At 41.7% G+C, this 21,078-nt stretch overlaps 1 protein-coding gene across 1 annotated transcript in view; it reads right to left on the bottom strand.

The window, feature by feature from the left end:
• Positions 1 to 537: 537 nt before the first annotated feature.
• The window catches only part of ZDHHC17 (zinc finger DHHC-type palmitoyltransferase 17), a 91,705-nt gene continuing 71,164 nt past the window's right edge, over positions 538 to 21,078 (bottom strand). The window contains exons 13-17 of the mRNA XM_054988684.1: positions 20,193 to 20,286; positions 18,350 to 18,433; positions 8,000 to 8,157; positions 6,614 to 6,708; positions 538 to 3,530 (exon numbers count right to left, since the gene is read on the bottom strand). Coding sequence (XP_054844659.1) covers positions 3,392 to 3,530; positions 6,614 to 6,708; positions 8,000 to 8,157; positions 18,350 to 18,433; positions 20,193 to 20,286 — 570 coding nt within the window. The 3' untranslated portion in view covers positions 538 to 3,391. The remainder of the gene's footprint in view (positions 3,531 to 6,613; positions 6,709 to 7,999; positions 8,158 to 18,349; positions 18,434 to 20,192; positions 20,287 to 21,078) is intronic.

Here is a 21,078-nt window from a genome sequence, read left to right on the forward strand (position 1 = left end):
TGATGCTGCCCTAGCTGAAGACAGCTTTACACACACTTGTCAGGAATAAGCAGCCCCCGAACCAGGCCATTGGCTCTGTTGACAGACATGAAATGTTTTGGAATCCTTTTGTAAGAGAGTTAACTAGGGGAAGAGGCTCCGAAACAGCGATGTGTTTGAGACTTATGGAATATTTATATTCATGACAACATTTAAAAATGAATTTATTGCAGAGAATCTGACTGAATTCTTTAAACAAGTCTTAACCAAAACAACTTTTAAAGCCAGTTAGGTTACAGAATTGATAGTAGTCTCAGGGCACCTTAAAACATTTTTTTAAAAGGTTATCAAAAGGCTTCTTGAACTACAACCCACTTCTTTAGATGCCCTGGAGCAAATGATTTTTAGACAGAATTTACAAAAGAATAAAAAATTGTTAGCTTTCAAGAAAATAAGATGCCAATTTTGATTTTGCTGCAACAAATTAAAATAACTGCCTTTTTTGATTTGTGAAAATGGACATACTGTCTGCAGAAATCATGATGACAAACACTAGCATCTAGGAGACAAGTATTTATTTGATTAATAACTTACAAAAAATTGACAGGTTTTAATTTATGTAAGGAGGGCTATTTTATTACACATTTTACAGATTTTTGTTCACAATGTAATACATCGATATTTTGACATTAGTAAAATAATACTTGGCACAGTTATAAATTAAGTAAATTAAAAATCAAAATACTCAGTTGAAAACAGTGTTGCTCTGTTATGCATATGAACCTTTTTCCTTAAAAAAAAATCAGGAGGGCACTGGAAAATTTAAAATCTGCAAAAATAAAATCAGCTTGTCTAGGGCGGATATAAAATTTCATTTACTTGTTTGATACCTTGTTCATATGGACTGATGTCATACTGTTCCTAGGCAGTACATACAACAGATTTCTTGGCAGAAGAAGGCAGCTGCATAGATAGCTTTCCCATTCAGATGTTTCAGAATATATCCCTTTGTACTTGTGAAGACACCTAGAACTGTATAAGATTTTAGGTACTACAAATGTAGAACGTTCCTCTGGATGAACCTAGCTCTACTATTATATTTTCTCTTAGTTTTGTAGTATAGTATGTGTTTTGTCTGGCTTAATTGAAGTAGGATTCATTAATTGTTGTCAAGTAGGATTTATTCATTTAGTTTTATAAAGCATCCATGTAGCTTACGTTACTTAAGTGGCCCAATAAATGTGTGGTGTTATTGAAATGTATTTACTGATGGCTTTTAAACACCAAATAAGCAATTCTGTGAAATATCTCTACACTGAAAGTTAAACAAGAAATTAAGTCCCTGCCCAAACTTCTTCCAGCATTAAAATAAAAATTACAAGTGATGGTGTAAGAATAATATATTCTTGTTATATTTCTAAGCTGTATCTGACAAAATGGCAATAAGCAGTTCCCCCCCTCCCCTACCTACCTTCTCTCTTTTCCCCCTCAAAAATAGTGTGTCATAAGATAAGGTTGAATTTTTCCAGTATTAAACATTCAAGTACACTAATGTTGCACTTCTGTAAATCTTGATATCTCGTACTTGCAAACTATGCACACCTGGCCGTCAAAAAACTGGCTAGAAGAAAAAATGTCTACTTGCAAATACTGAACATCAATTATTTACAGTTTCACTGCTCCTCTTACTAAGGCAAGGGGCGGGAATACCACTAGATTGCTTTAATACCTGTAATTGACACATTACAGGAAATGCTAGGTTGGCCAAGCATCAAACATGCGGCGAAGTTGCAGGGTACAGTGCCTATTAACAGCAATATTGATCATCACTAAAACGCCCATTAGGTATCATCCTACATTTTTGGTTGAATAAAATGAAATGAGCAGCTTTTAAATATTACTAACACACACACACACGCACTCACAAAGAGAAAACTATCTGATAAATTATTTATATACAGATACACATTCTTTACACTGGTCTCTATCATCTGTTTAAAGGTCCCACCCCCTTCCCCAAATCCCCCTCACAGGATTCTTGAACCACTATGTTGCTACAGCACTTAGAGAACTAAACAGATTTTCAAGTCTCTCTGTAAACAATAGTTAAGGAAGCAGTGAACAATTCACAAGTAATATATATAAATGCCATAACAGAAAATCAGTGCATCACATTCAACACCAAAAAACTCCTCTGGAATGCAACTTCAGACCATTTCTTGCTTTCCAAATATAATTGAGTTTGAGTATTTGAGAGAAACAAGTGTTTCCCCACCTACTGACATGCTGTATTCTCCAACAAGCCTTGTTACTTTTCCCACTTATATGTGCCACAAAGAAATCATAACTTGTTTTAGACTGAATTCCATCATTTTATGGAAAAAAAGGTTTGTTTCCCAATTTTTTAACTTCTTCAGCAACTGCATCCATTGTAATTAGTTGTATTGTTCCTTTGCATTGTAGAGTTTCCCATTTCATTCTTTGGTTCCGCCTATGTAACTTCTTCTCAAATTCTTGAAGACTCCAATTACTTACATTGTGCAGGATTGTTCTCAGTATTTAGACACTGGCATTTCTTGATTGTATATTTTAATGTTTTTCTTTACTTTCTGCAGAGTATTATATGCATTATATTTTATTTTGTGGTCTAATCTTAAGACTTATTTCCATGCACTTAAGCGGGGGGTTATATTGGACAGAAGAGCTGTACTTCCCCTATGCAACTTTTTTCTCAGAATGTATATCTTCACACAAGATTTATTACGAGGAACTCACTATATCAAAAACAAGACAGCTCTAACAGCTGACAGCCATTACATATAGGTAACAGTTTTGTGATCAATATCTTTGTGTCCTGCTTCAGCAACTTCACACTTTGTGTTGGATCCCAAATAAAACCATACGATTCCTTAAGAGTACTGAATGTACATTCTTCAATGCACATAATACTATAGCAAATCTATACAAAAAATTCCATTAAAGGAAATATAATACAGTGATCTGAAAGTCTGACTGATTTGTGAAATGTGACTTTAATTCCAATGAAATTGTTCAAAATATGAAATAAATATTTAATGTTCCGCATAGCATGGACTTAGCATGTTTGTATTTTAGCAATCTCATGCTCCATTGTGAAAGCGCTTAAAAGGAAAATTTCCGTGAACATGTTGTGAATAATTTTCATGGTAAGAACCATTAAAATCCATTTTTCTTCTTCCTCCTCTTTATCAGAATTGGCAGTTTATTCTGTCCTTTGTTTACATCTGTTAATAAAACTGATGTAGAGAAGGTACCATTAGATTCACCGTTAGCTGTATTCATAGCATGCTACTGTTCAGGGGATATGGATTTGAGAGAAACAAATTTTCAGGCACCACTCAGATACGATATGCTCACAGGTTGGAGGTGGGTGTTACACTAGTTGGTAGCCACTTCCGGATGTTTGGTCATATTCTATTGTATACTGCCTTGTCCAGTCCACAATAACAGGGCGAAAAAGACCACAGCATCTGAATTCAAAGAAGTCTATAACATTTCTTATACATCCATGGCTAAAAACAAAAACAAAGCAAAGTTACATAAATGCCATTAATCTAGGCATACAGCTCATTCAACATTATTCATTTTTATCTTAAGTTATGATTGTTGCTGCTGATAAGGTTACTGATAACTATGGAAATGTTCACTGCTATTGAGAATGAGGAAGTATTTAATTAAAAATTGCTTGTACCTTGCTTTCCCAAAATATGATTTATTCAAAACAGTAGAAAAGAGCAAGAGTCCAGTAGCACCTTTAAGACTAACAAAATTTGTGGTAGGGCATTAGCTTTCGCGAGTCACAGAGCTGGGAGTCATGAAAGCTCATACCCTACCACAAATTGTGTTAGTCTTATAGGTTAGTGGACTCTTGCTCTTTTCTACTGCTAAAGACAGACCAACACGGCTACCCATCTTATTCAAAACAGTTAACCAACCCCCCCCCCACCCCAAGCAACAATTTACAGTGGAAAAACTGCTATCTAATACACAGCAATAAAATGGGCAGCATATAAGCCAGTTTGCTGTAGCGGTTAAAAGCGGTGGGACTCTCCTCCGCTTGAAGCCAGCTGAATGATCTTGGGTCAGTCACAGCTCTCTCAGAGCTCTCTCAGTCCCTCCTCACAGGGTGATTGTTGTGAGGATAACACACTTTATAAACCGTTCTGAGTGGGTGTTAAGTTGTCTGGAAGGGCAGTATAGAAATTGAATGTTATTATTATAATACTACACTACCATTATAAGTAATTTAAAAAAGAGAGAGAGAACACAGCAGGTGAAAGGATCGAAAGAACAGAGTCCTTCACCTGTTGGAACACAGAGGCTTTCCCATGGTGCCATACTGTACAGGGGCGATTGCAAGATGCCAGAATTATCATAGTTACCACTCTCTCTTTGAAGCGGGATTAATAATAATCTTCCAGACTCAATAGTTGTAAGTAACAGCCAAAATTACCAGCTATCAGCCAACTAGTCCCTAGATAATCTTAGCTGCAATCCTATATCTCACCTGCAAAGCCACCTATCACCCCAAAAAGGAAAAAAGAGATAACAGTTTCCTGCTTTATAGGATTATAGGACTGATGAAACAACAAATGTGAAGTTCTGTATGTCTATGGTACTAATGAAGTTACTGGTTGTGAAATAAACCATTCATGTAAACAGAGTTAATAGACTACAGATCTGGGACAGAGGCATGGACTGGAGTTAACGATGACCATGAGAAGACACAAAATGCAATAGTGGTGCCACACTATTTGTGGACTCTTTTGGGGAAACAGAGGGTGGACACGGCCTCTGCGCAAGATGTGAATATTCGAATATGGATGATGGTTAACAGTTGGTGAAAATGCTTTTTAGATTTAAGTAATGGCTGTTTATTTTTCATGCTATTAGTTTTATTGTGAAATACATTATTAGTATCATTATTTCCAAAGGAATGTCCAGTATAGCAAGAGAGACAGCAGAAGATGAAGAGACATATTGCTACATAAAGCTCAAGGGGTCTGCAGGAATCATTGGCAAGTGTCAAGGAAATAGGGCTAAAACTGGCTTGATCAAGTAGAGAACATACAGATGTTTCTGAAGTTTGTTTGCAGGCAATACTTTTCATTTGGATCAATGCAACTGGGTATTTTGTTACTTTCATATATACAGATGGCACAGTTACCTCTGAAGAAATCTTAGGATTAGGATAGATGATTAATATAAAATGGGAAATTCCTTTTGTGCGTGATAGCTGTATGTGTCTAATTAATGAGTGTTTTATTCTCAGACACAAAGAAATCAGATACAAAGATACTGTAGTTACTGATCTACTGAAATAACACTAAAGTATAACTGTGAGGCTGCCAAGGACTGTAACTGCGCTTCCAAAATATTCCAATACATAAGCTTTTTTCAGATGTTACAATCGTAAAGACCAGGAGCCTATCAACTTGGCACTACAGAGCCAGTGTGGTGTAGTGGCTAAAGTAAAGACTAGGATCTGGGTGACCCAGGTTTGATTCCCTGCTTTACCAGAGAAGTTTGCTGGGTGGTCTTGGGCCACTCGTGCTCTCTCAGCCTAACCTACCTCACAGGGTTGCTGTGAGGAAAAAATGGAGGAGGAGAGAATGATGTAAGCTGTTTTGGGTCCCCTTTGGAAAGAAAGGTGGGATATAAACAAAGTAAAATAGAAATCAATCAATCAATGAAACTATCTGTAGCATGTACTACCTGCAATCTTCCCAATACACACAGTCACTGTGTTCTGTGAACATTTAATTTAATTTAACTGATTGCATATCTAGCCTGCCCTCCCTGTGAGTGGGCTCAGGGCTGGCAACAACATTAATAATATTAGAATAACATAAAATACAATATAAAATCAGTAATATAATACAATAATATAAGACAAGATATAAAAATTAAAACTAAATCCAAATGGCAATGTGCACAACATGCACAATGTATGTATTTATCATGGACATACAGCCTCAGTACACCATGAAAAAAATCAAACAGTGAAAATTTCAGTGGCTAGTTTGTGTGTACCAGAGCTGTATGTGCATGGAAACATGGACATTGCTCACGTTCACACAACCCACAGGTAATGGTTATCAGGAGGATCTATGCACAATTAGTAAGTTTTCAGTATGTCCAACTGTAACATTTGAAAAGATCTATAGTGATGATCAATTATTTGGGAATTTCTGGTATCCTTCAGGCATTTGGAAGAAAACGTGTTCAGCTGTATTTTTATGAGTCAGAGCCAAAGCAGACACAGAAAACATATGAGCATACTCCAAAATAAATGTTTTAAAACTAAACTGCAGGTACATGATGAGAGCAATTGGGGTGGGGAACTGTGGGTCTTTTCTGCAAGCAGTTCTTATCAAAATTGTAGCCCCTACCTATGGCTTCTCCATGGGGTGTGGGAGGGAAAGAGATAACCCCTTACTGCACTTGCATTTCAGTGAAAAATGGGACTTGAAGAGACATGAGACTATAGATACATTTTTTTATGTGCCACCCAGTAAGGTGAATGGATGTGAAGGCCATCCATAACATTAGTATAAACATACATTTCTCTGTGTTTGTTTACTCATATACTTACTTAAATGGGCTTTCAATTGATGTTGTTGTAACTTTAAAGTGCTTATATCGTCTTGCATTCATCCTTTCATTTGTAGTAATACCTAAACAAGAGATCTAGAGAAAATGGAAAGGAGCAAGAATGAATTTAGAATCTTTATTTATTAGATTTATATTCCACTTGCCCAGCAAGCAGGCTTTGAAATCTCACATATACAAATCAGTAAACAGAAGACAGACTCTAACTATTGTCTAGGGAATTAAGTAAGTCTGAGAAATAGAGTTTATAGAGTGAAAGCAGGAAACAATATTGCAGCATATGGACACAACTAGGCATCACACTGTACAACTGTGATTAGGATTTCCCATGGGTTGCTGCTATACTAAGCAGCAGCCCCATACAGTTGCTTTGGAGAGCAGTGAAGTGGGAACCAGGGAGGTGGCACTTCACTGCCACCCTTTCCTCCTACAAGGTTTCTCCAATGAAAAAGCAATTTTAGGTTAACATCTACAATAAACTCACACAGGCTCAGAATATTATAGGACAAGATCTCAACTGAAACATGTAAAAAGTGAATTGTGTTTCATAAATGCCGCCTGCCAGCAGAACAGCTGTAGTTAATATTTATTTGGTTCACAGTATCTCTATTATTTTTTGTGTTTCTGTCTCTCATCATCATTCATGATGACAGTTGCATGAAAGCTATTCTAAAAACTACAAGCTATTTTTGTATCATGTACCAACCAAATTCCACAATGCTTGTCTTAACTCTAATACTATATATAGATTTGGAAAATAAAATGCTTTAAGTTTTATGCTGGGCTTCACCCATTAAAAAGTAGACAGTGCAAGCAGTATATGCACATATCATTGCAAGCATACTTTCTTTCTGTAGCAGTAAGAATCCCGATGAATGCATATATCAAGAATAAGCAGCCTCTTTTGCCCAAGTGCTTTCAAGCCTCAATATCTACCTGTGAAGATGTTGGTGCCAGAAATTAAGGGGGTGGGGGAGAAGGATGAGTTTTGTTCTAGATTAGACACACAGGTTTGTGTGAGCTGAACCCCAGTAGTACTGCCAGTATCTCAGGGGCTTGTTTCGGTCAACTGGGCAGAGAGGTAGCCATGAGCACTAAAAAAAAAAAGGAATGTTCTTCAGCATGCATGCCGGGAGGGAGGAGGTTTGCCTACTGCTCCCCTCCGGGCATAACCACCTCCTAGGAAGCCTCTACACTCTAAACTGGGTGTGTACTCCACAGCCACTTGGTCAGGATGAGAACAATTTATTAAGTAGGAATTTAATTATTTTTTTCTTCAGCCACAGCAAGACCGAGTCAATAGAAAGTACAGACAACTTCATATTTATTTCTGGTACCTGTACTGTTCATGTGTAATGCATTTTCCTACCTGATACATCTGACACATTAGTAGCACAGCCACCCACATGAAGTGAAAGACACTGTTCAGGAACATCCAGAACATCCAAGGCGAACAGGTAGCAATTTGGGTAATATATGTCCAAAATCCATCTGCTGTGTAACTAGTCTGACAGTGGATTCCCCAGTCTGGAAAGAAATAAAATATGATGGGATCAGAAGATGTTCTCTGAACTCTCTATTTCTTACAGTTAAATGTAGTGGTTAAGAGCAGCAGGACTCTAATCTGGAGAACCGGGTTTGATTCCCACCCAATTCCTCTGCTTGAAGCCGGCTAGGTGACCTTGGGTCAGTCACAGCTCTTCCAGAGCTCTCTCAGTCCCACAGGGTGATTGTTGTTGTAGAGATAATAATAACATACTTTGAAAACCGCTCTGAGTGGGTGTTAAGTTGTCCTGAAGGGCGGTATATATATAAAATGTTATCATCATCATCTGTGGTCCAAACTGCAACTTTCAGGACTTAGATGGTAGGGTTGTGTGATTCGAGTTTGGTATTCGGTTAAATTTGGTATTACTGAACATAAAAGGGATTATTGAATCAGGATTTAAGGTTACCAAATGTATTCAGCAAAATTTGGTAAGGAACAGCAAAGAAAAACTGCTTCCTGCCTTTTTTTAACCAGATGGGATAGGGAAGAAGGGACAGGGGAGTGAGGCAGAAGGGAGGGGGAAGGGAAGGGGGAGAGAGTGGCCAATCCTTGAAGGAGCTCTCCTTCTCTGGCCAATGGGATTCTCAAGAAGGGGAGTGCCTTTTTTAAAAACTGCCCTGCAAGTAGTTAAATTAGGCTTGCTTCAGAGCTGCCTCCATGTTGCTCTGGCCTGGAAATTGAGAGATACTGCCTGCTTGGATTCGTTTTCGTTTTCGCGGCCATGTCGGACGCTCCTCTTCGCAGGTCTGAGAGGAAACGTCCGAGCAGCCTGACCGGGCGGCTGATCTGCAAAGATTAGCCCCCAGGACTCCCAGGGAGGGAGTCAGGGTCCGGGACGCTGCGGGAAGAGCCCTCTGGCAAATCGAGGCAGGGGGTAAATTGCCCGTTTGTCCCCATGGAGGCCGGCAGACGTGCGCAGCACCCTGCGTGCTGCCGGGCCACGGAAAACGGCAAAGAACAGGACTAGGCGGAAGCCTGTAAGTAAGCGAATCCCTTCTGTTATTACAAGCGTATGCGAAGGAGTGGTGGGATCTGAAGTTAAGAAGACTCGGATTTCTTCCCCCTCGCTGAGTTTCAGAAGGTTGGCGGTCCCCTCCCCCTAAAATGGCAGCGAAAAAAGAGTCCCGCTTTGGGCAAGTCAATTTCGGCTGCCCTGCAGGGGAAAGCGGAGTTGCTGGAGGAATTGGTGAAAAGATCGGTCATCGAAGCCATAAAACCCTTTGTTGACAAGCTGAATGAAACAGATCAAAGGGTGGGCTTAATTGAGAGCGATGTGAAAGCCATTAAGGAAGCAGTGGGGGGGGCAGAGAAGTCTGCTCGGGAAAATGCGTCACTCACGAGAGCAACGAACAAGGAGCTAAAGCTGGTGGAAAACCAGCTGATCGGGCTGCAAGTGGAACGAACACAGACTGTTTTGCGTCTCCAGAATGTTAAAGAGGAGGAAAACGAGGATCTAAGGGAGCTTGCCTCGGAATTATTGGCGTCACCCGCGAGGGCAACTAAGGAAGAGGTGAAAAGTGCCATTTTGGAAGTCCGCCGGGCTTCTTCAAAATATGCAATGAAGCGGCAGCTGCCTCGCGAGATTTTTATTGAGTTTGCATCCAGGAAGGTCCGAGACACTATCCTATTTAACTCATATAATGCGGACTTGGACCTTCTGGGAAATAAAGTCAAGATACTGAAGGACGTTCCATTTCTAGTTCGGAAAAGAAGATTTAAGTACAAAAAGCTCGCAGCTCTCCTGAGGGAACGAGGGATAAAGTATAAATGGCTATTTCTGGAAGGAATTTGGTTTAGTTATAAAGATCAAGCCTACAAGATAAACTCAGAGGATCAGCTAAGGGATTTTGTGGACAAAAATCAAGAATTTGGGCAAGATACCATGCAAAATGAAGAAGATTCGAAGCCTGAAGGGAGGGGGGAGGCAGTGAGCACAGTGGCTGTAGCTGCTCAGAGAGAACTGCGTCCGAGGCCCGGGGGGGGGGGAAGAAAATTTAATATGGGTTGTATTTTGTATTTTGCAAGGTCAACCACTCCATCATTGCTTTATGAAGGCTTAAATTTTTAACCATGGCAGTATGAAGGGAAAACATTGTAGTGTAGTGTTTATTGTTTGTATGTAACCCCCCCTTTTTTCCAGCCCTCCTTCCCCTTTTCTTTCTTCTTTCCCTTTTCCCCTTTCCTAGTACTTTTGTAGTTTTTTTTGTAGATTTCTGTTTTAGATATTAAAAATAAAAAATTTTCAAAAAAAAAAAAGAGAGAGAGAGATACTGCCTGCTTGCTGAGGCTAGCTGTTGGCTCCGTCTCTGTGTTCCGGGACTCTGGTCTGCTTTGGACTGCAACAGGACCCTGATCTGGAGTGAATGGATTCCTCCTGCTGCCTGCTTCACTTGGAGGACTGTTGGGGGACTTCTGCTGCTGCTGCCTGTTTTGACAGTCGTTAGACTCACTGGTTTTTTTTCTCTTTTTAGGAGGAGGGGATTGGCCTGGTGTCTGAGATGGATGGGATTGTGAGGGAGGGAAAAGGGTTGATTCCTGGTTTTATTTATTGTTCATTTTGCTGCTTTTCCTTCAGGTGGGGGGTGTTTTATCCTGTTGTGGGTAATTTGTTGTTTGGAGTTAATGTTCCTGTTCGTTTTATTAAATTCACCTTTTCTGGGTGGGAGGTATTTTCCCGTTCTGGGTGCTCTCTTTGTCACTGTTAATTTTTCCTGGTTGTTCTTTTGGGGAGGGAGGCTGTTTTCCCCTGTTGTTGGACTTTCTTTACAGAAGTTTGATTGATATTTTTTGCTGGGTTTGATTTTCTTTTTGGGTTGGTGAGGTGTTAAATTGCCGGTTGTTCTTTTTCTGGGAGGGTTTTTCTGTTGGGATGCTTGTTAACTTAAATTATTTAATAGTGTTTGTATGTACTTTGGGGTATCCTGAGAGGGCTGTGAACTGTGAACTTTTCATAAGTGTTTTTAAGATAGGCTACTTGTAGGATTTGTAAAGAAAAAATTCATTCCTAGCTTTTTGGGACCAAGAGAGGTTTTTTCTCCTTTAATAGGCTTGTGTAGGAAATTAAGAAGAGTTCAGGTTCTACTCAAATTCTATAAATAAATAGGCTGTCTATTAGTGAATTTAACTAGGTTTTCCCTGCCCACATCTGGCTCCCTTGGAGCCAGGCCAGGCACATTAGAAGTTGTTTTTTGTCAGAGGCTTACCTTTTTGGTCCTGGCTCCGACCTGGTGGAACTCTCTGTCTGAGGAAACTAGGGCCCGGCGGGATTTGTTATCTTTCCGCCGGGCCTGCAAGACAGAGATGTTCCGCCAGGCATTTGGTGGGGGCTAGGCTGTCCTCTCGCTGGCCATACCACTGAAGACCATCCACCACCCATGCAGGAGCTCATAAGTGTGCCGCAGGGCATGATGCAAGAGCCAAACCCTGCGTCTAAAATGCTGTATTTTAATATTTATATCTGTTAATTTTATTGTATATGGAATAATGTTTTAATGTTTTTATAATGTTTTTATTGTTTTTAATCTTTATCGTACATTGTTACACTATACGTTGTTACACTGCCCTGAGACTGTCTGACGGGGAGGGCAGTCTAGAAGTGTAATAAAATAACAACAACAACAATAGATTGGGGTTCAGGGGTAGCTTCATTCCTGAGGAGGAATTCAGCTGCTTGCTAGTGTAGCGCCACCACATACTTATATAGGGCCTTTTAAAAAGAGATTTGTGTGTCCATTTCCAAGTTTAGACCCACAAAAAGCAAGCTTTTAGAGTAGATAGGTAGGTTTTAAAACAAACTTTCATTTTTGGCTAGGTGCTTTGGGTGGATGGGCCTGCTTAATAAGGTTAGTTACTAGTTAGTGTAGATTCCAGGGGTCAGAAAAATGACTGACAGGAGACCAAAGAGAGGGGGAAAGGTGAGGGCTAAGACTAGAGGGAAGGAGGGGAGGGGAAAGGAGAGGGCTGCAGCTCCCCCCCCCCCGACCTGAGTGGAGGAGGCCAGCCACAGGGCAGCTGCTGTTCACCAGGGTGGCTTCTGGTGACAGAAAAAGGATTCACAAGGCCCTCTTTCCTGAGGCAGCTGAAGGAGCACCACCCCCACCACAGGTGCCTGAGAGAGGAGCTGGCACTGGGCAAGGGTCTGCAGCTGAGGGACCCCCTCCTCCAGCTGTTGAGACCTAGCAGCAGAAGGAGGAGCAGAAGGAGGTGCTTCTTTGGGGGGAAAGAGAGACTGAGACCACACAACTGCCAGCAAGCCAACAGAAGGGTCATCCCATAACCACTTCTGGTGCTCTCTCCCCACCCAGGTTTCCTGTAGGGAAGGGATGTCAAGCATCTCTGCTGGAGATGTTTGGGGTGCATGACACTCGTGTGCCTTGAGAGGGGATCCAGAGGGCATCTGGATCTACTTGGAAGATCACGGAGATGATTGCCATAAGCAGGCAGCCTTTCTCCGTAGTAGAGGACTTTGGCTTCCAAGGGCTGCTCCAGCTAGTCTGTCTTTGTTACACACACCCTGCTCACACCATGCTGATCAAGATCGTAGTGCCCTCCCTTTACAGGGCTGCCAAGGAGCACATGAAGGCAGGGTTGTCTCGTGCCGCTGGAAGAACTGTGCACTTCACAGCAGACATTTGGACCTGCCCTCAGTTGCAGCATGTGTACCTCTTGCTTACTGCACACTGGTGGGAACCTGATGACCCAAAGTGGGTATGGGTTGACCAGCATCAGGCAAGGCCAGATGGGAGACTGCTCCATGCCAAAGTTCTCAAAAAGATGCACACGATGGAGAACAATGCTGCCACCATCAAGAGCGAATTAGTGGACTGGGCAGGTGACGGCATTGTCGCCACGAGATACATGGTAGCTGATGGTCAATGTTCCCTCTATGTAGTGCAATGTTGTGAGCCAAAAATCTACTTTGTGAGCCAAAACAACAATTTGCATTAAAGTTTTGAGCGTGCCTCCTTTTAAAAAAAAATTATTTGAGTCTACAAACATACAAAACATACAAACTATAAACTACTTTAATATGTAGTGTTTCTTGCTTAGAAACAATAATGCAAGCAGTCATTCATAAATGGTTTCTAACTATCAAAGTAAATTACTCTACAGGTAGTTATTAATACTTCTCCTTCACCACTGACTGATATACAAATATAAATATATCTGAGAACATGTGCTAGGGTCTGCATCTCATCCTGGACACGTTAGCCTTCTCTATTCCAAAAAGATTGCAGCAGGTAGGCAGAGAGATTTACAGTATAATACTGTACAAAATAACGCCAGTCTAAGCCCTCTGATTTCTAGCCTCTATAGAATCCAAAACCAAAAACCATGTAATACATTTCGATTACAATCAAAACAAATTAACAATAAAAAACAGTTGTCCAAGACCATCTAGTCCCATTAGGTGAAAGAGCCACAAAAATCAGAGTATACTTCTGGATAAAAATGGATATGTTCATGGTGATTGCAAAGGGGTAGCTATGTTAGCCCTCTGCTGCAAAATAAAGCAGACACCCAGTGGCACCTTAAAGACTAGCAAATTTATTTCAAGATGAGCTTTTGTGAGTCACTGCTTAATTCTTCAGATATGTATGGAAATCAACCTGAGAATCACTCTTATGTTTTCTTTCCCCCCCACATAATGAATCTGCACTTGAAAGACTCATGACAGAATTCATCTTTGATCTTAATCCCCGCCTCGCCTAATCTGCCCTATAAGAAGGATTCTAAGTTTGATTTCTGTATTTCAAGAAGTGAGCAGTGACTCACAAAAGCTCATACTGAAATAAAAGTTAGTCTTTAAGGCGCCATTGGACTTTTGTTTTACATTCATGCTGACTAGCTTTCTTGCAGTTCAGGTGTGATTCTGACTGTGGATTTCTCAACTCATGCTGTTAGCCATTACCTAACACAAGCACCTGGAAATCTAACATCATACAACATTTGGAACAATTGTGCTTTAGACAATTACAAAACACATAAAACCTGTCCAAATGCAGTCTCTCTCTCATAGACTTCAGTTCTTCTCTATGAATGAAATCCTGCCCTCAAGTCATAATTGACGTATCCAATTACTAACTATGGCCAACCCTGCTTAGCTTCTGAGATCTGACGAGATCAAGTTCTCCAGGGCTATCCAGGTCAGGGTATTCTTCTCCACGTCACAAAGAAAATGTGGTTCATCTACTCCTTTCGTTTTAGACAGAATCTCAGGAATGGCAAACCTGGTGCCTTAATAACTTTGTGCATGCAACTTCAATACCCTGAAGTCCATTTGCCAGTTTTCTGGGGCAAATAAACAAGAACTGCACAGTGTTGCAGCTCAGAGGGACGGGACGTGCAAATACAGAACTGCAAGCTTTGATTTTTCTTTAAAATATTTATATACCACCTGTACAGAGAGCTGCTTGAGGTGGCTCACAAACAGAAAAGAACATAATTAGTAAGCAGTCAGGATGACAGGAGGAAACATTTCCAGAATGCTTCGATCTATCATCATTAGGATACCCTAAAACTGGGCCTACCAGCAGCTTGCAAGCCAGTTAACATGAACAGAATCAAAACCTAAACCTCTGGATTTGGCCAGTAACCACTGGTTTTGGACAAAACAATAGAGGAGACTTTGTGGCACCAAAAGAGTTTCAGTTTGGTAGCTGTCTTGGGTCTGCAGTAGAACAGCAGGATCAGAGTCCAGTAGCATTTTAGAGACCAACAAGATTTTCATGGTATAAGCTTTTGAGAATCAAAGTTCCCTTTTTCTTTGTATCTGAAGAAGAGAGCTTTGAATCTGGAGAGCTCATATCTTGAAAATCTTGTTGGTCTCTAAGGTGCCACTGTTCTCAACCCCTGCAAAATCTTTTAAGGCTTCCTGTTTAATTCTGCACCTAGAGACTCCCCTGTGACCAAGGGAGCCTTCTCTTAGCTTCTGCTGAAGAGAAGGAAAATCAGACACAGCTACCCTTGGAGGCTCACTTAACTTCAGATCAGATTTGGGGTGGGGGGTGAAGAAGGGCTATGAGCCTGCAGAGAAGGCGGCTATAAAAAAGAAAATGAGAAAGCCAAGCTGGAGGCAGCCCCAAAGCGGCTGCACTAAAATAAACCCCCAGAAGCACGATCCTAAGCAGAGTTACTCTGGTCTATGTCCATTGATTTCATTTTAGATGGAGATGCTCTGCTTGTCATGACAGGGTGGTCAGATCCAGTTCTTGGCCGAGTATGCATTTCAGGCTGTAAAATCCACTTCGGAAGAGGCCTGGAAAAGGAGGCCTCATTAATGACAAAGTTCAACCAGCCTCCTTCAGCACCTCAATGGCCTTTTCCTTCTCATCTGGCTATCGGCAGGCAAGATGAGTGCCTGGCTCAGCCGCCCCGCCCTCCTTCCCTTGTCGTCCTTCTTGCTGGCCTCCTTCTGCACCAAGGCCAAGTTAAACAACACCTTCACCATGGCAGCTGAGGTGTTACCTCCTCTCCTCTGCTCTCTGGGGCTGAAAGGATCCCAGCAGGTTCAGGTTGAACAGGTCAGGCTGGGCCCTATTGCTTGGCTATGCTCTGTTCCCCAGCTAGAGAGGCAGTGGCAGCTGGAGGCGCTCTCTGGGTCCACCCCAGGGGCCAAGACAGCCACAGCCAGGAAGGGAGGAAAGAAGCGGGATGAGGTTCCATCCTTGCTCCATCCCTCTAGGGTCTGCCTGCAGGTGCCAGCTGAGTGGGAGGGCTGGGACACCCGAGAGTTGGTACCTGCGAGCTACAGCTGAGAAGCTATGAGTGGAGGAGTCAATCGCTCAGCTGGTCACATTAGCGGGAACACTGCTGATGGTGGCGCAAACATGAAGAAAGCAGCCGCTTGAGTGAGCCTCAAGTGCACTTACTGGCCCACAAACTTCATCTCCTGGTGAAGGATGCACTTGGTCTGTGTTTCTCCAAGGAACCTGCAAAGGACTCTGCAACTCGTGAGTTTCATTGTCTCCTCCAGAAATGTCAGCAACTCAAGAGTCACTTCTTGTGCAACATCAAAGCAACTCACCAACTGTGCCAGAAGCAGGCCAGAGCAGGCATGCCAGAGAATCGCCTGATCATTGATGTTGCCACTCACTAGAACTCCTCCTGTGCCATGCTTGAGCCTTTGGTGGAGCAGCAGGCCACCCTCATGGGTAGCTCTCAGAAAGCGACATTTGGAGCGGGGAGGGAAAGTTCAGCCCAGAGGATTGGCTCACCATCTCTCAGACAGTGGAGGTCCTGAAGCCCTTCAAGAAATTCACTGTCACAGTCTTGTCTGACGTGGCGATCCTGGGTCTGTTTATTCCTCTGATTCATACACTTCAGAGTGCTATGGCCTCCTTCCTGGACCCAGATGTAGGATGAGCAGACCTTGTTCCAAGGGTGCACACACTTGTAAGAAGGCTGCAACACTCATCTTGTCCCGGCTGCAGCCTCTCATTGAGAAGGAGTCATATGTGTTGACTACCATGTGCAACCCACACATCAAGGCAGCCTTTGCTGAGCAGGCTGAGCACATCACAAGCGTGAGAGATGCCCTCTCTTTGTGGGTGTGGTGTAGGCAGGCCAAGAGGGGCATCCTGCAATTAGTGGAAACAGGCCCAGTTCTGCTGGTCCCCCTCCTGCCCCTTCCCAGCAGGCTCCCCCCATTGCCAGTGCTGAGATGGCACGGAGATGGAGATACTCTGGTGTGCCCTCAGCCCCTCTGGGGAACATGAGTCTTATGAGCCAGGATTTGGCAGAAGCAATAGTCAGGGACTACCTTGCAGAGCCCTGCGAGTTACTTTCCATTGATCCGCTGAGCTATGGGTTAAGAAGGAGGCAGTCTGACCGGACCTCTCTCTCTAGGTTCAGAAGTTCCTCTCATGCCCTCCGAGGAGCATTGAGCTAAGTTGCAAGAGTCTCCCTTGCTACAGTTTGGTTTGGGGGAATTGAATGTTTTTCTCTGTGGTGAAGTTGGTCCCCTTGCTTCTCTTTTGTTCTAGGGGCTCCTGTCCCTTGTTTCAGTTTGCTTCTAGTTGCAAGACTGTCCCTTGCTTCAGTTTGGTTTGGGTGATTCTCTGGTGTGATGTTGGTCCTCACAGGGAACAATGGAGAGTAGCTGGTCAGCCTGGTCAGGGGGCGCTGGTTTTTTTTTTGTGGGGGGGGCATCAGTTTGGTTCTGTTGGGCTTCCCCAGGGATAAGTTTGCATTTGGGTGCACGCCTTGGCTGTGGCATCCTTGCTCTTTCCTTATGTGCCCCTAGGAAATAAGTTGCAAAAGTCTCATCATTGGAAACAATGGAGAGTGGCTGGTCAGCCCGGTCAGGGGGTACTGGGATTTGTGGGGGGAGGTGTCAGATGGTTCTGTTGGACTGTGTGGTGTAGAGCTTGTATTTGGGAGTGTGTCTCTGGCCATGGTAGCCTTGGCCCATGTGTTTCTGCAGTGGGGGTCAGCTTGGATTTTTTTTCCACAATAGGAACAAATGGAGTGGCTGAGGGCACCTTTTTCAGGGTCCCACAGGATTGGATCTGGGGGTCCAATCTCCATGAAACTTGGGGGGTCTTTAGAGGACAGTGAGGAGTAAGTCCCCTGAAAATGTGGTGGATTTTGCTTGCAAAATGCCACCCCTTGTGCCTGGATAGCCCCCAGATATAGAGATTGGAGGTAGCTGGGGGCACCATTTTGGGAGAGCCATAAAGTTGCCCCTCGAGGTCCAATCTCTCTGAAACTTTGGGGTCTTTAGAGGACAGTAAGTAGGTCCCCTGCAAATTTGACGAAATTCAGTCAAAAATGACCCCTCCACCATACCACTGGATATACCCAAATTGAATTTCCCATTGGAAACAATGGATGAATTTTACCGAATTTGCTTTGTATTACCGAACCAAACTAGAGAATGAATTCAGTATTTGAGGAATACCAATTTTTCCCCCAGTTCAGTATTACCGAACCCAAATTTACTATTTTTTTCCCTGTGCACACCGCTATTAGATGGTACAACTTATTAATAATCTTGCATCATTCCTCTATCTCAGAGTTCAGAGAAGCTATTGCAGAACAGTGCTAACTGTGCACAAATGTTTCAAAATGAGTGTTCTTTACTATTTTTAATTTTACTATATTTATTTTGATTACTGACATTAGGAATTAAACCAGGCATTTAAAAATGATTCAGGACATTATACTCACAAGAGATGCATCCATAAATCATCCAGCAAATCATGAAGAGTAAAAAAAATAGATAGCCCATGAAATAACGATGGTTGCCTGCTCCTGGGGACAAGGGAATTAAAATAAATGTCTTTTTTAAGAATCAGGGGGTGATATACCAGAGTGACATTTTCAATGGGTATTGTAAGATGTAATCATATCTTTCCTGCCATAAGCTAGAGCAATTTGGTTTCAACTGGCTAGCAGAGTTCATCTCATGGTATGCAAATAAACCACAAACCTCTCCAAGGAAAGAGTTAAAGTATTCAAGAAGAGAAGCAGATGTCTGCATACATGGGCATAAATACACAGCGTAAACCAGACCCTTTGGTCTAGCAGTCTTTCTCCCCCAAAATTGAAATCAGTTAGCTTAACATATAAAATATGATGGTTGAAAGCGCTTCAAATGTCAAGCTCAAACAATGACTCTGAGGTTTGTCACATTTGCTTCAAGGACAAACTATCATATGAAGAACATTTTCCTCTAATAAATCTATGCAAACTTTTCATTAGGCCTATGATATTAAGAACAGTTAAGTTAGGATGTTCAGATTCCTTGTGAGAAATATTGTTACTGAAATGTGTTTGCTTTTCCTCAAATGTTCACCATAAAACGCAGACCCAAATTTACCTTAAGATTTGAAATGAGATTTATGTTAAAACTGTGACTATATAGTAACAACCAAACTTTTGCTTAAAGAATTAAGAATATATCATGAGAATATATAGAATTAAGAATATATCATTTGTCAGAGATGCTTTAGGCTGATCCTGCACTGGGCAGGGGGTTGGACTAGATGGTCTGTATGGCCCCTTCCAACTCTATGATTTTATGGATTCTATGATTCTATGATCCATTAAGCTGCCTTACACTGAGCCATATCAATTCTATGTCCAGTTCAGAACTATTAACACCAACAGAAAGCGAGTCTTCTTGCTTTCTGTATTGTTAGGCAAAACCATCTCTTTTTTCTGTTATGTGACATTTTGTAACTGGAAATGACAAGAAGCAAACTAGGGACTTCATACATGCCCATGAATTGTAGCCTTGCCCAATTTTATTTTATTACATTGTTATACTTTACCACTCAATTACAAGAAGTGTATTAGCAAGTTGCCAATTTCAACTGAACACATTTGTCAAACCCCATTGAAATAATGCTGGGTTTTTGAGAAAGATACCCCCCTGACTCTCAGCTGTGTATAATTATAATTAGTTATAAGTATAATTATATAATTAGTTATAATTCTGATAACTAAGTGCATTTGTGTAGCTCTAACAGCCCGAAGTGGTTGCACTTTTGACTTTTGCTGAATGTATGGCATTAGCTCATGTCCACATTGTGTTGTCAAAGACCCTTCCGATTAGCATGCATGCAAGCATGAGATTAGCTGGATTGCGCTTCACCTGGGCTAACCTATTTCATAAGCTATACGTGGTGCGATATATTTAAATCTGACAGCAATGATGAATACATGGAACAAACACATGAATATGTCTTAAAGTGAACGTGCCTCTATCTAGGTCAGTATTGTTTACTCTGACTAACAGCAGCTCTTCATGGTCTCAGAGATCTTTCATTACCTAACCCTTTTAACTGAAGATGCTGGGGATTGAACCTGGGAGTCTGGGACCTTCTGTGCACAAAGCAGATGCTCTACCATGAACTACAGTTCCACCCCATCATGCTGAGCTGAAAACTAAGGAACAATGTTATGATTAAAAACAAACAGAAAACCCATAATTCAAATCTGTGGAAGGAAATGATTTAACACTGAAAGATGAACACAATGGACATTGACTCTGCTAATGTATACCTACCTACACAGTTACCAACCCATGGACAGTGGTGATCAAACTTGGCTATGCATCGATTGCACACGCCACAGTGTTTGGATCTCACTGGTTTCCGTATCTGTTTGAATAAGTAAAATAAGCTTTTCAGGTGAAAGAGAGAGGTGAAATTTTGGACACATTTTTTCTTGTTACTTCTATTTCTCTCCTGTATTACAGTGCCATTAAGAATCTTCAAATGTGATGGGTCATATAAAATTTATTAACACGGACTCTTCATTCCAATCTCTGTATGGCAACTGGCCAAAACATTGCCCATTCACCTCCTTAGCTTCCCTTTAAAAAGTAAAACCTATTCAGAGAACCAAAACAAGGATTAGTCAATACAAAGAGGGCAAGGTTGTGCCCACTGATCCCAACTCTGATCTCACCATACTCTTCTACAGAAAGGCTAGCTGTGTGCACTAGTTGTACACTGCTGAATCTCTCTGCAGGACAAGGGAACTTGGCTTTTGCAGAGCCTCATGTATATACAGACTATATGCAAAGCATGATGAGAGAAGATCAGCGTTAGGACCAGCAGGTAAAATTCTGACCATCACCTTCCACATGTTGACTATCCCTTATTTTGGTCAACTTAACTGGGCTTATGTATATGTTGTGTACATACACACCCACCACAATGATGGATATACAGTTGAGATATTAAGTTTGTAATGGGCATCTATACAGACGTCCACAGGGTCTCAGAGTCAAACTAGAAACGAAGCAGAAAACCTGTGATTAGGATTCTTACAGGTTTAAAAAAACAAAATAAGTAACATCCTCATGAGGCACTGGGGAAAGCTCACTGGGTGAAGGGGGTGTTGAACTCTTTTCTGCCAGTTCTTCCTCAGTTTGAATCCCAGGCTGT

The sequence above is a fragment of the Eublepharis macularius genome, chromosome 9, assembly GCF_028583425.1.
Source record: "Eublepharis macularius isolate TG4126 chromosome 9, MPM_Emac_v1.0, whole genome shotgun sequence".
In the NCBI taxonomy this organism is placed as follows: Eukaryota; Metazoa; Chordata; class Lepidosauria; order Squamata; family Eublepharidae; genus Eublepharis; species Eublepharis macularius.